General features: G+C 35.0%; 2 protein-coding genes across 2 annotated transcripts; both read left to right on the forward strand.

Moving 5' to 3' along the window:
• The first annotated feature begins 8,253 nt into the window (after positions 1-8,253).
• LOC132183114 (36.4 kDa proline-rich protein-like) lies at positions 8,254-9,303 on the forward strand. Its single transcript, XM_059596511.1, has one exon. The coding sequence runs from the start codon at positions 8,294-8,296 to the stop codon at positions 9,062-9,064; it is 771 nt and encodes a 256-aa protein (XP_059452494.1). The 5' UTR covers positions 8,254-8,293; the 3' UTR covers positions 9,065-9,303.
• Positions 9,304-11,083: 1,780 nt separating this feature from the next.
• LOC132181961 (uncharacterized) lies at positions 11,084-11,479 on the forward strand. Its single transcript, XM_059595175.1, has one exon. The coding sequence runs from the start codon at positions 11,084-11,086 to the stop codon at positions 11,477-11,479; it is 396 nt and encodes a 131-aa protein (XP_059451158.1).
• Positions 11,480-15,202: the final 3,723 nt, after the last annotated feature.

Genomic DNA, 15,202 nt, shown 5'->3' on the forward strand with positions numbered 1-15,202 from the left:
TCTACATGGTATCTGTTGAAGGTTTATCTCTACATGATAACTTTTGAGTTCTATCTCAACTTTGGACTCTCAAATCAATTCAAATAAGAAGATCCAGTCAAATTCTACTTCAACAGCCTAAGCCTATAAATAGGCCCCTACACAAGGTACTAAAGGATCTTGAATCCTGAAATATAATCACACATATGATTGAGCGTATTGAATTATTGTGCGCCGAAGCACCATATTTCTCTTAAGAATTTTCTGACTTTGGCATCGGAGTGTCCCCGGTTCCCCGGGGACCCCCTTGACAATATTGCCTTTTTTGTAGTGATTTGGAGTGCACGACGATGTATTGAAGACCCCGAAGAAAGCGCATCCACCGTGTTGAAAACTGTTCTAACAGAAATTAACCGGTTTTCATGGTCACCCGGATAGTGCGAAAAGAAAGGTGTCATGGAGTTGCTCAATCACCTAAAGTTATTCCCCCCACCCCCATGGATATGCATGGGTGAGTTCAATAAAATTACTGCCCAGTCCGAGAAAGAGGGTGCGGTGCCACAGAGAGATCGGCAAATGGAGTTGTTTTGAGAGGCCATGGAGAATTGTCACCTCAATGACTTGGGCTATATGGGGCCTCACTTCACATGGTCAAATAAGCGTCAAGATGGGGGCTTTACTAAGGAGAAGCTTGACAGAGCTGTTGCAAACTAGAGTTGGTGTGACTTATTCCCCAATGTGTGCGTGCATGGCCAAGCAGCTCAGACGTCGGACCACAAACCATTACTCATATCCTATGCAAAAGGAGGGGATGAATGGTACCACTGGAGAAACGGTTTCAAGTTTGAGGCTAGTTGGTTGTTGAATGAAGAATGCCAAAATGTGATCACTGAGGCATAGAAGGAGACTGGACAAGAGGCGGGTGCTATGAACGTGGTCAGGCATAAATTAGAGCAATGCCAAACGGATCTACGAGGCTGGAGCGGAGGAAATTTCGAAATACCGAAAAAGAGGTTAGGAGAAAAACTAAGCAGCTTGAAGCACTCCAGCTGTGAGATCCAGGCAGCCAAGAACAGATTAGTAAGCTTCAAGATGAAATTGATTAATTGCTGGAACAATATGATATAAGGTGGAAGCAGAGGGGCGAACCAAAACTGGTATTAATATGGGGATCGTAATACACATTTCTTCCATGCTTGGGCAAACCATAGAAAAAAGGTCAATCATATCAAAGAAATACGGGATGATGAGGGAGAGCTTGGAAGAATCCAAAAGAAATTGGGGTAGCATTTGATTTGTTCTACGAAAAACTATTCACGGCAGGTGATACAAGTGGAGTGGAGGAATGCTATGAGGGGTTGGAGGGACGGGTGTTAGAGGCAATGAACACACAATTGTTACTACCTTTTGGGGAGGAAGAGGTGGGCGTCGCACTGGCACAAATGCACCCCTTGAAATCGCTTGGTCCTGATGGATTTTCAACATGCTTCTTCGAAAAACCGTGGGGTACAGTACGAGCCAAGGTATGTCGTGCAGTGCTTGAATTCCTTAATGATATTATTTTTGGTGAGTCCATTAATTCTACAAACATTGTCCTCGTACTAAAAGTCAGAAACCCCACTTAAATTACAGAGTACCGCCCTATCAACCTAGGCAACGTTATTTATGAGTTGATTGCGAAAGTCCTAGAAAATAGAATGAAGAAGGTGCTAGGCCTTATCATATCTCCTAATCAAAGCATTTTTATACTTGGCAGACTCATAACCAATGGAGCTGGTCACACACCCTAACCTTTTGAGGGGGTGGTAATTGAACACGTTAAGGGGTAGTTCAGCTACCCAGGCTTTTATTTCCATTTTTCCTAGCTTTTGTTTTTTGTTGTTTTTTTTTTAAAAAAAGAAATAAAAATTCTAGTGATCACTGCCTCAGTCCAAATCCACAGTTGGCTATGTGTAAGTCCAAGGCTTTTTTTTTTTTTTTAAAAAAAAATTTTTATTTATTTATTTTAATTTCTTTTTATTAAAAAAACCATGGGCATTTTAACAAAAAAAAAAAGAAAAAAAAAAGAAAAAAAAGAAAAAAAAAAGGAAAGAAAGAAAAATTGTGAAATTAAAAGAAGCTAAAACATGGAATATGAACCTTACAAATTTTTAAATTTTGAAATTATAATGGCAAAATCGCTTCTACTTTTTAGAAGTATAAATGGATAACAGTAAATTGAGTTGACCTTGTTAGGTTGAGATCTGTCTATTTCTTCAAGTGAAGTCAATCGTCAGGGATTTTGCCCACCTCATGATTTTTTATTGAAAAAATTTTAATTAGTTCAACTCTTGGAAAGAAATGGATTTGTGTAGAAGAAGGGTTAGCCCACCATCACTATGATACTTAATGAAGCCAAGAAAAAGACACTAAGAAATAAGACTCTGACCGCCTAATACTTAAGGGTTAGCCTACTCAATACGTTGAACTTGAATATATTGAGAAAGCCGGTTGCTAAATAAGCTTTTGTTTTGTTCTACTTTGGCATTCTCAATCCAGTCATTGATCATTATTAGGGTATACATCAACACTTTGATAAGTCAATTTATGGAACTTGTACTTTGGGTAACACTTTGATTTTGATTTTTAGTTTTTGTGAGGTATAGGAATTTCCAACAATTAGTTGTTCAAATTACTAGTAATTAATTGTTCAAATTTTAGCCAAATCACTAATAAATTTGGCAGTTAATTGTTGTGAATCCATATATTCTGAGAAAAAATATATCATGAGTAAATTCGATTTTTATTTTCCAATTATCTCACAATACTGACATGACACTCCCAACGAACTCCTAGGATCAGCCATTGTTAAAAGAGAAATATCCTATACCCCATTTTTATCCCAAGCATATCCTACAACGTTGATTTGACACTTTCAAACAACCGTTGGATTTTATTTATTTATTTATTTGATTTAAACAAGGACTAATCTAAGTATTGGTTAGGAAGAATAATTATGAAATAAACATATAGTTTTAGTATTACTCTTGGTTTTTTTTTTTTTTTTTAAAATCAGCATTATAAGATGAGAAATGCTTTTTTGCATTTTGGCATCCATCTCTAGTGAGTTGCTCGTAATAAATGAAAGAGATAAAATGAAATAGATGAAAGATTGAGAAAATTAAAGTAGTTTGGCCTATGACTGAGGTCTACATGCTAAAGCCTTTTTTAGCTACATTTTTCATTTATCAGTTTTCAATACAAATGGCTCTATAACCTGAAGAATGACTACTATGACCTGAATTAATTAGAACAGCTGCTATTTGGACTTCGACAATGCCATTATGCTAGCATCTATTATTATAATTGGGACTTGGACATGGTGACTTTTTGGCCAGCATCCGCTATTATGGTTAGAATGGGCCAACTATGGGCCTTAAATTGGCCAAACATGTGCCTCTTTGGGCATTTGTTTTTCAACCAATTCTTTTTTTTTTTTTTAGGCGTTCAAAACATTAGATAAACATACACAAATCCCATTAACAGAAGAGAAAAACCCAAACTCAAATAACATAGATTCAATAAACAGGACCCGACCCATGAAAGAATAGCCTGAATTATGATGCGGGTATTGCAGAAGTAGAGCAGGCGGGGGCTGGGGCTATGGAGCTGGGAGAGGTGGGTCATGCCAATAATGATCATGATGAGCAAAAAAAGGAATGAAGCCGTAGAGGGTGATGACCTTCGGCTTCTTCATGGCCCAGGTGCTTCACTTCTTGAGGCTCGGGTGGTGGCTTTTGTTTGGGAATGGGTGATTTTGTGAGAATCGTAAAGTTAGAGACAATTTCAATTTAAGGTGATTCAATATCATCAAATCAATTTTAAATCTCTAAAATTAGGGTAATTTAATATTCATTAATCTCAAATGATTTTTATCCTCGTTACCATCCATCATTTTTTTTTCTTAATTGTGAATGAAACATGCCAACTCAATAAAAATATATATGAACAAACAATTTACACTTTTGAACTTTCAATTTCAATCAATTTACCCCACTCCGTTAGTTTTAGCCGTTAATATCTAATGGAAATGCCTAAAAAGACCAAATTACCCTTCCATTTTGTTTTTAATAACTTTATTATTCTTTTTTTATTATTTTTTATTTTTTAATTTGAATTAAGGGTAAATTTAGAACTTTATAAAAAATTTAGGGGTATAAATGTCATTTTATCACTTTTAACTAGGAGTGTAAAAGAAAAAAAAAGGGGGAGAAACCGGGGTGCCCGGTTTTGGGGTTTCTTTTTTTTTTTTTTAACATGTCCACACAAGAGAGGGGAGGGGGACTCAAACTAGTGACCTCCGCTTCATTAGGCGTGGTCCCAGCCGATTTTGGGGTTTTAAATACTCGGTTATAACCGGGTAACTTGGTATATATATGGTATTTTTAAATATTGAATTTTTATGGTATTTTTAAACATTGGTTTTTAAGGGCATTTTTAAACAATGAATTTTTATGAGATTTTTAAACATAGGATTTTTTTTCTTCTTTTCTTTTAAGGACAAAACAGCCTAAAATAATGATTTTTTAGGATTTTTATGTTTTTTTTCTTTTTTTGAACAATCACAACAGAGCCCAACTTATTAGGACAAAAATACTAATTGTTTTTTAAAAAAATGGGCAAAAAATTTGTTAAATTAAGCCCAAAAATTAGGCTCAATTCTTAAAATAAGCCCAAAATAAGTTTTTTTTTTTTTTTAATAAAACCGGTTACTCGATCCGGATAACCGGATACCAATCGGAACCGGCCAGTTACTTTATAATCGGGTAACGGGGTATCTAGTTCCGGCTTTCCAAAATAAAAAATCGGGTACCCTAGTTCCAATTCCTGATTTTGGCCAATAACCGAGATCGAGTCTTCACTCCTACTTTTAATGTTTAAAATATGACAGAAATTAGTCAATTAAATCAAATTAAAAGTTCTATAAGTTAAATTGACATAATTACCGAGGACAAATATTCTCCTCCTGCCCCCTCCCTCAACACTAGAACCTAGATGCCCACATATAGGTGCCAGGCCTAACCACTGGGCATTTAGGTGCCAGGGCTAACTACCAGTAGTGAGGTAACCAAGGATCAATAGTCCTCTCATACACGTCTAAAACTGTGCTAGAGAAGATTTGATTGGCTGGGCCCTTCGCGTACCGTGAGGCCACAAACATTTAGACACCAAGTAAAAATTTTCATATATATATATATATATATATATATATATATATAAAAGAACAAGATTAGTAACAAATTTACATAATTAGTTTAAAATGAAATAGTTGCCATAAAAGTGGCTGACATCTTGACTTGTGACGTGGAGGGGAGTAGACCAACTCAGCAGCGAAAAGTTGGAATCGATGGATGAAATGTGAGGGTAGTTTTGTCCTCTTATGAATGGGGGCGTCACATGTGGCCTGTGATGACCCCAACCACGGGCTCTACAGTCGCTACGTGTTAAAACGTTCCTTGTGTTGGTGCAAAATTGTAGTTTGACCTTAAACATCCATGTTAGTATTGTTTTGATCAGCTTGTGGTGGGAAATGATGTTACTGTGTTTTTCTCTGGTTTTTAATTTTTGTGAATATTGATCATTGTTGGCAGGACGGAGTCAGAAAATTTTATGCGACATGCCATTCAATTTTTTTTTTTTTTTTTTTTTAAAAAAAGAATTCAGTTCTTTAAAAAAAAAATTATTTTGGTTGTTTTTATGAAATAATTATCGAATAAAAATTAAAAAATATTGCAGTGTACAATTAAATAACTATAGTTATTAAATAATAACTAAATAACTATATTTCCTTATAAAATACCAATAAAAAAAGCAAAACCATGTGCAAACTTTTCAGATTCCCATTTGGCAACACATTTTTTTGCCCCTTTTTTCCTTTCTATCCAAAAAAAAGTCACTCATTTTTTTTCCCATTTACAAATAATTTTCTTAATTTTCTACTCATGAAAAATTCAAAACTCATTTTACTCACATCAACCCACTTTTATGGGCAAATAAATATTGCTAAACTATTTGATGGCACAATGTGATGTGCTGATAAGTGATATGTGATCAAATGGTGGAAGTATAGTCATTAATCAAACTACTCAAATTTTAGAGTTAACAATAAAAGTAATGGTACATGTGATCCAACGAATCAATTAAAGATATTATTTTTATTAGAAGATAATCTGGTAGTTTTTTAATGGATATGAGGTTCACTTATACTTGGACCACTTGGTGTGCCCATTTCCAAACCTTTAATTACAAAATAAATACATAAATTCCCAAACCTTTCATTCTTTAGTTGTTTTGTCTTTAAACTTAAAAGGTTTGGGAAATGGGGACATATTCCTACCGTCTCTTGCCTTGGCCCGTGAGCTTAAAAGGTTTTTTTTTTTTTTTTTTTTTTTTTTTTTTTAGAGGAATTGGGGGAACCGGTCCCCCCTCCTCCGTCTCTGATTGTTGTGATGGGTTTTCTTTGAAGTTGTTCTTTTGGAGTTTATAGATTCGAGCCTCTTGGGTCGTAGTTAAGGAATGTTTTTACACAAAACATTGTCGTACTCATTCCAACTTGATTACCCAAATCCAAAAAAGAATCCGTCTTCGCCCTCTAAAGTCAACAAATAAAGACAAACACCTTAGACCTCCCCCTCCCCCCCAATTATGTTACTTGACGACCACAATTTATTTATTTTTTAAGAAAAAATGAGTACTCTATTTTAAATAATTGCTGAAACCCATTTATTTCTCCCTCTTAATTGAGCTATGAGTTTCATGGGTTTTTTTTTTTTTTTTTTTTTTGGAGCATTCACAATAGAGCAGTCAAATTTTTATGCAAAATAATTAAATTTACTTTATCTAATTTAACTAATAAATTTTTAAAGATATCTTACATCCAATTAGTTATATATTTATTTATATTATTTAAATATTATTATTTTTTTACTCTTTATTGATTTTATATTTATTTCTTTTCTAAAATGGTATTTAACTTTTTATCTCTTTCATTCCAAACACTAATTAACTACGACCCAAGAGGCTCGAATCTATAAACTCCAAAAGAACAACTTCAAAGAAAACCCATCACAACAATCAGAGACGGAGGAGGGGGGACCGGTTCCCCCAATTCCTCTAAAAAAAAAAAAAAAAAAAAAAAAAAAAAAACCTTTTAAGCTCACGGGCCAAGGCAAGAGACGGTAGGAATATGTCCCCATTTCCCAAACCTTTTAAGTTTAAAGACAAAACAACTAAAGAATGAAAGGTTTGGGAATTTATGTATTTATTTTGTAATTAAAGGTTTGGAAATGGGCACACCAAGTGGTCCAAGTATAAGTGAACCTCATATCCATTAAAAAACTACCAGATTATCTTCTAATAAAAATAATATCTTTAATTGATTCGTTGGATCACATGTACCATTACTTTTATTGTTAACTCTAAAATTTGAGTAGTTTGATTAATGACTATACTTCCACCATTTGATCACATATCACTTATCAGCACATCACATTGTGCCATCAAATAGTTTAGCAATATTTATTTGCCCATAAAAGTGGGTTGATGTGAGTAAAATGAGTTTTGAATTTTTCATGAGTAGAAAATTAAGAAAATTATTTGTAAATGGGAAAAAAAATGAGTGACTTTTTTTTGGATAGAAAGGAAAAAAGGGGCAAAAAAATGTGTTGCCAAATGGGAATCTGAAAAGTTTGCACATGGTTTTGCTTTTTTTATTGGTATTTTATAAGGAAATATAGTTATTTAGTTATTATTTAATAACTATAGTTATTTAATTGTACACTGCAATATTTTTTAATTTTTATTCGATAATTATTTCATAAAAACAACCAAAATAATTTTTTTTTTAAAGAACTGAATTCTTTTTTTAAAAAAAAAAAAAAAAAAAAATTGAATGGCATGTCGCATAAAATTTTCTGACTCCGTCCTGCCAACAATGATCAATATTCACAAAAATTAAAAACCAGAGAAAAACACAGTAACATCATTTCCCACCACAAGCTGATCAAAACAATACTAACATGGATGCTTAAGGTCAAACTACAATTTTGCACCAACACAAGCTCAAAATGTGCAGAAAACAAACAAATTAAGCACAGAATGGGTAGAAATGCATGGGGCTATAAAGTTTAAAAAAAAAAAAAAAGAAGATAGAATAGTTACATGCAGGACCTACAAAGTATCCATCCGGCCAATTGCCGATTGTTGTGTCTATAAAAGAAGCGTAAAGCTTGATAGGAGACTTCATTCACTGCATACTCGGTGAAATAACATAAAGATGGGGAGCCTCTTATTCCTACTAAACTTGGTCACTTTGCTCGCAACCTCCCTTGCTTTACCCTACTGCCCTCCTCCAGAATACCCACCCAAACAACCTCCCCCTCATCCTTTGCCACCCCACGTTAATCCACAGAAACCGCCTGTCAAGCCACCCCATCCGCCTCATGTTTCTCCACCCAACCCACCAATTGTGAAGCCTCTTCCCGATGTACACCCACCACATCATGTGCCCAGCCCACCAATTGTTAATACTCCATCTTTTAAATACCCACCAGAATATTTAGTCCCACCATCTTATGTGCCCATCCCACCGGTTATTACTCCGCCACTTCCACCAGTGGTGCCCGAACCGCCGCCAAAGCCGCCCATCAAGCGACCCCACCCACCACTGCATGTTCAGCCGCCGAGGCCGCCCGTCAATCCGCCCCATCCGCCTCATGTTTCTCCACCCAAACCACCAATTGTGAGGCCTCTCATTGTATACCCACCACCTCATGTGCCCAACCCACTAGTGGTGCCTAAATCACCACCAACACCAACACCTTCACCATGTTGGTGGTGTACTACACCAGTATCAGTGGTGCCTAAACGACCGCCGTCGCCACCAAAGCTACTACCACCAACACTATGTCCATGGTGTTATACTCCAATACCAGTGGTGCCTAAACCGCCGCCGCCACCACCAACACCTACACCGTTACACGTGTTGTCCGGTGCTGCAAGGACTGGTGGACTTGGACGCAGCAGTCTGCCTTTGCACCACCATTAAGGCTAAGCTTCCGAATATCAACATAATCATCCCGATTTTCCTTCAGGTCCTCGTTGATTGTGGCAAGACTCTGCTGGAAGGATTCAAATGTGCCACCTAGAAACTACATATCCGTTTTACTCTTTCTCAGTTAATTATTGCATGCACTTGTTTTAGTACTTTTTTTTTAATGAATAAAAAAAGGTTTATAATAATAATGTAATGGTAATATTGTTGTTTGCAGGAAGTACGTCACTTTGTAACAAATCCTTCATCTTCTTCGTTGTGTATCATCAAATCGATAATTTCGAGTTTAAGAAGTTTATTAATTTCGTTTAGCTTACGTGAGTTCCGTGACTCTTTGTTTCAAGTCTTTTGGCTGCATTAGGGAATTTACAATTATTATCTTGCACCACGTGGTCTTGCAATTAATTCAGAGTAAAGAACTCCTACACTCGCACGCGCGTGGTCTTGCATTTAATTGTTCTGATGGGGACTTTATGCATGCATATTTTTTCTTTTTTTCTTTTTTGTGGTATTTTATTAAGACACATATAATTGTAAATGGCTTGATCAAATATAATATTCTGAGAATGTCGTATTATATATATATATATATATATATATATCGAAAGAGAGAGAGAGAGAGAGAGAGAGCAGGAAAGTCAATTATTTTTTTGAAAGGAAGATTGTGAAAGCTTTTAATCAACCTCCTATTGACTGTGAAAGTAGAATGTTGTTACTTGTTGACTACAATTAAGTTAATGAAGAATCATTGTTTTTTTTTTTTTTACATGTCCACGTAAGAGGAGGGTAAATTCGAACTAGTAACTTTCATTTTATAAAGCGTAATTCTCAGCTGATTAAACTATCCCTTAGAGACGAATCACTGTTCTTGTTGTTAATATATTAATGCCTGAAAAAAGGCCGTGAATTGATAGTTATTTACATTTACACTAATGAATTAGACCTTACGTTTAACAATTCGGAAAATATTTCAATTTTATCTCACAGTATCAAAATTCAAGAAACTTCAAATTATCAATTTTCAATTATATAATATCAAAATTCAAGAAAGTGTAAAATCGATCAACACAAAGATTTTTGTAATGAATTGAAAACCTTTTTGAACAACTTTTCAAAAAGTAAAATTACAACAGGAGCCGGCCAACTTTAAAGACATCCTTACTAATTTTTTTTTGTTTGCATACAAAACTATTGTACCTCTGAAGAACCAATTTACATTAATTCCCATTAATATAATGACATGTTCACCTTCCGCCTCAGTGGATCCAGAACTTCAAGCCATCTTCTATATGAAGAGTGGGCGAGCATGTGCCGTGGCCCCTACAATCTTGCTTAAAATTGTTTACTTCGTAAGGAAAGTTTTGATTTTGTTGATCTACGGCCCTCCCATGCATGCTTTGGACTCGGGCAGTAAGAATAGAAGCAAAAAATTCTACCCTTCTGTTTTTACTTTTAGATTTCATGAGAGTTGTGCGGTTTCTTCTTTCTTTTATGTGTAGTTGTGCCAGGGTTTTCTTTTTAAACTGTTCTGTAGCACAATAGCCAAAAGGAAGAGAAGCTGAAAATTGAATCCATGCTTTTTTCTTTTTTTTTTTTTTTTTTTGTGTTTTTATAGTTTTTATTTATTGAGGTAGTGTTTTTAATGGTATTTTTTCTTTATTCTATATTATTTAGCTATTCTTAATTTCTTTTAACTTTTTTCATGATAAACAATAAAGTATTCATAAATAAAGCAATCATAAATAAATAAAAAAATAAATAAAAAATAAAAAGTAAAAAATAAAAATTGAGCATTTCAACCATATATAATTTATTGCATGACGAAGGCATATTAATTCAGTAGAAATTCAGAATTATTCGCGAAGGCATATTGATGTTGTAGTGAAAGGCCATGCTAAACATTCATCATAGAAATTAACCGGTTTTTATGGTCACCCGGATAGTGCGAAAGGAAAGGAGTCATGGGAGCTGCTCAATCACATAAAGTTATTCCCTCCACTCCCATGGATGTGCATGGGTGATTTCAATGTTATTGCCCAGTCCAAGAAAGAGGGTGCAGTGCCATGGAGAGATCGGCAAATGGAGTTGTTTAGGGAGGCCTTGGAGAATTGTCACCTCAATGACTTGGGCTATATGGGGTCTCGCTTCGCATGGTCAAATAAGCGTCAAGATTGGGGCTTTATGAAGGAGAGGCTTGACAGAGTCATTGGTGTGATTTATTCCCCAATGTGTGTGTGCATGTCCAGGCAACTCGGACGTTGGACTGCAATCCATTACTCATATCCTATGCAAACGGATCAAGGGGAGGAACGGTACCACCAGAGAAATTGTTTCAAGTTCGAGGCCAGTTGTTTGTTGGATGAAGAATGCCAAAATGTGGTGATGGAGGCATGGGAGGAAACTGAATAGGAGGCTGGTGCTATGAACGTGGTCAGGTAGAAATTAGAGCAATGCCAAACGAATCTACAAGGCTAGTGCAGGAGGAAATTTTGAAATACCGAAGAAGAGGTTAGGAAAGAAAACTAAGCAGCTTGAAGCACTCCAGCTACGAGAAGATCCATGCAGCCAAGAAAAGATCAGTAAGCTTCAAGATGAGATTGATTAATTGCTGGAACAGTAGGATATAAGGTGGAAGCAAAGGGCGAAGCAAAACTGGTATCAATATAAGGATCATAATACACATTTCTTCCATGCTTGGGAGAGCCATAGAAAAAAGATCAATCATATCAAAGAAATATGGGATGATAAGCGGAGAGCTTGGAAGATACGAAAAACTATCCACGGCAGGAGATACAAGTGGAGTGGAGGAATGCTTGGAAGGGTTGGAGGGACGGGTGTTAGAGGCAATGGACACACAATTGGTACGGCCTTTTGGGGAGGAAGAGGTGGACGTCGCACTGGCACAAATGCATCCCTTGAAATCACATGGCAGTTCATCATGGTCTTTAATTTCCTATTTTGCCTCATAGCCCCTTGGCCTGCTTGTGTATTGTAAGTGCAGAACTGAGTAATTATTCGATACCTTTCAATTGTAGTAGTTTTCCTACTGATTTTATATTTGAAACTGCTCCATCTACTTACATGGTATGTATAGATACATGTACTACTTTCAAGCTTCATTTAGCACTCATTAGGGCATGGAGTATCAGTATTGCTAATTCACAAAACAATATAAGACATAAAATTCAAAAAAAAAAAAAAAAAACCGATATTTTTATTAAAAAAAAAAAAAAAAACATATATAGAGAATCAAAATTGGAAAAAAAAAAAAAAAAAAAAAAAACATATGAACATCCAAAAAATAACTCTTTCCATACATTTTGAATCCTTTCAACTGTTTGACAACTTAACATTTCAAGATTAGAAAAATCATAAATCTTTTAATTTAACTCCAAATAACACGAAATTTGACTTAAAATTTCTTCACTCAAAGGCCTACAACATATTCAAAAATAATAGCAACCGAAAACTTTTTAATACCTTCTCTTGAAACTTTTTAATACCTTTCACACGTCAAGTAAGTTTTGTCATCTATACATGCATGTCCTTAGGAAATTTCATATTGTGGGTAGGTATCAAGCCGTTAACGTTTCTCATGCACTATGATACTCCTCAAGTACTTGAAGATGAATATGATGGACCCTTAAGTACCAACTTTGTGTAAGGGAACATTTCAACAAAAAAACATAAACTACAATATTCAAAAAAATAATTTTACCATATCAATAAATGTGATTGTTCTATTTTATGAATATATTGGAATGATTTTCAAGATTATGCGGATTTTGGCTTCAAAACTTTTGGTGATCGAGTCAAGTTATGGGTTACAATGAACTAACCAATTGCATTAAGCGTCAGTAGGTACAACACTTTTAATTTTCCCACCGGAAGATGTTCAAGTTACATCCCAAATTTCACCGTCGCCGGTAACTCAACTCCGCTACTGAACTTTACTTTGTCGTCCGTAACTTGCTTCTTGCTCATGGATGTTGTAAGTTTTAATGTTACTCGCAAGTGTACGAGTCGTTTGCAATATAGCTTTTGCAAGTGCGAAGTTGAATCCATAGGGAATTGTGTTTTTGAAAACTAAATATATCTAAATTAATTAAATCCTAACCTAGTTTCAAAATATTTTTGATTTTGAATGAAAGAAAACATAAACAACAAAAAATAAATAAATAATCAACTAAGAATGTACTAAGGTTGTGGAATCCACACCCACTAAATCAAAACAACACATTCCATGTTCATCAATATTATCTGAAGTTCTCATGAAATCTTATGTATGTCTTACTATGCTTCAAAAATTAATTAAATCATCTAATATATCCATCTAGTACACAAATCACAAAAGATATCCGGAGAAACCAAATCATCAATTGTATCCCTAAGACAAATCACAAAAAATATCAAATTTTATGTTGATAAATAAAGATCCATGCAAAACAATGGAATGAAACTCTCCTAAATTAAAGTAAAATAATTGAAACCTTAAAAACCCATAAAGTCATAATAATATTGACTTACAAAAGAGTGTTGTTGTTCTTTATCGGTGAGACTTCATCCCCAACCTTAGTTGAGAATTTATCTTCACCTGATTATGATAAATAAAACCTAAACCTAAGGAAAACTAAAACTAAAATGAAGAAAAATTGTAGAAATTCGGACTTGGTCTCTCCAGCCTCATTTTCTTGAGGCTTAGTCATCTTTTTATAGGGGTTTCTAGGGTTTAAAAATCTAGAAACAGCGCTAGGCTAGGGCATATCTGGTAGACGAGTGCGCTCAAGCGCATGGCCAGTGTGCTCGATCACACTCGAGCATGTAACTTCTTCTGCGGCGCAGCACTTTGGCACTTGCAGCTTGCTGGTGGGTGTGGGGTGCGCTTGAGCACAACCCAGTCAAGATTGAGTGCAGGATGGTGCGCTCGATCCTACTTTGATGACACTTTTTCTAGCTTTCTTCCTAACTTTGTATTTTTCACTTTAAATGTACAATTTTTCCTTAGTAACCTACAAAACACTAAAAACAAAGAACTAACATAAAATATCAGATTAAAACATAGTTAAAGGATTTACAAATGTAAATTAAAGGGCTTAAATATGCAATATTTGTCACTCATTAATAGAACCGCCGTGAAATTATACAAGGACAACTACTAAGTTTGTAGAGAAAAAGATTAAAAAAGAAAGCAGACTAAAAGGATGATGATAGTACTCGTTCATAATTATTTCGTTCAACAAAATTTTAAGAAGATAGTAATTAATAAATTTAATCATTTAATTGATATCTTAACATTTTTTCTCACATGAGGGCTCAAACTCTCCCCTAAGAAGTAAAGTCTAGCAGACTAACACATGAAATATTTAATTCAAATGAGGGTGAATGATTGAGACAAGTTTTAAACTCTGGATCTTGACTCTGATACGATGTGACAATTTTAAAAAATAAAATATAAATAAATAAATAGGAGAAGTAATAGGAGAAAAATAAGAGAACATTTTTGGTAGTTCGGTGTTAGATACCAACATCCACCACGATTTTGGCTCTGATACCATGTGACAACTTTTTTTTTTTTTTTTCTTTTTTCGTAAAATGAAAGAGTCACGGCCTCTACCAGCGCTCCTAGGTTCGTCATTGATAGTAGTCTTAGGGGCTGAATATTAGAATAAATATGAGTATGAGATATTGGATCTCTTGTAATTAATTTATTATGAACGTGTGCAGTCATATCAAAAGGGGGAAACTGGGGTTTTAATAGTTGGCCCTTGGATTGAGCCAAATTGCGAAACTTCTTCTAGCCGTGAGGCTGCCTCTCGAAGTATGGACTTTTTATTTGGATGGTGAGGGCTGTAAGATTCATTGTTGAAAAAAAAAAAAAAAAAACTTTCTCAATAATTAAAAAAAGGATATTAACTACTTTATCCTTCTGGCTAATCATTCACAATATTTGTATGTTCGTCCAGTTATATATGGTAATTATCCTGAGAGAATAAAATCTATATTGGGGAATCGACCGCCAAAATCATAGAAGCTCAATCCAAGTTGCTAAAAGAGTTCAGTGATTTTCTTGGTGTACACTATTATTTCGCAGGTTACGCAGAAACCGTTCCCTCAGCAAACGGTGTCAACGTC

This window comes from Corylus avellana, chromosome ca5 (genome assembly GCF_901000735.1).
Source record: "Corylus avellana chromosome ca5, CavTom2PMs-1.0".
Classification (NCBI taxonomy): Eukaryota; Viridiplantae; Streptophyta; class Magnoliopsida; order Fagales; family Betulaceae; genus Corylus; species Corylus avellana.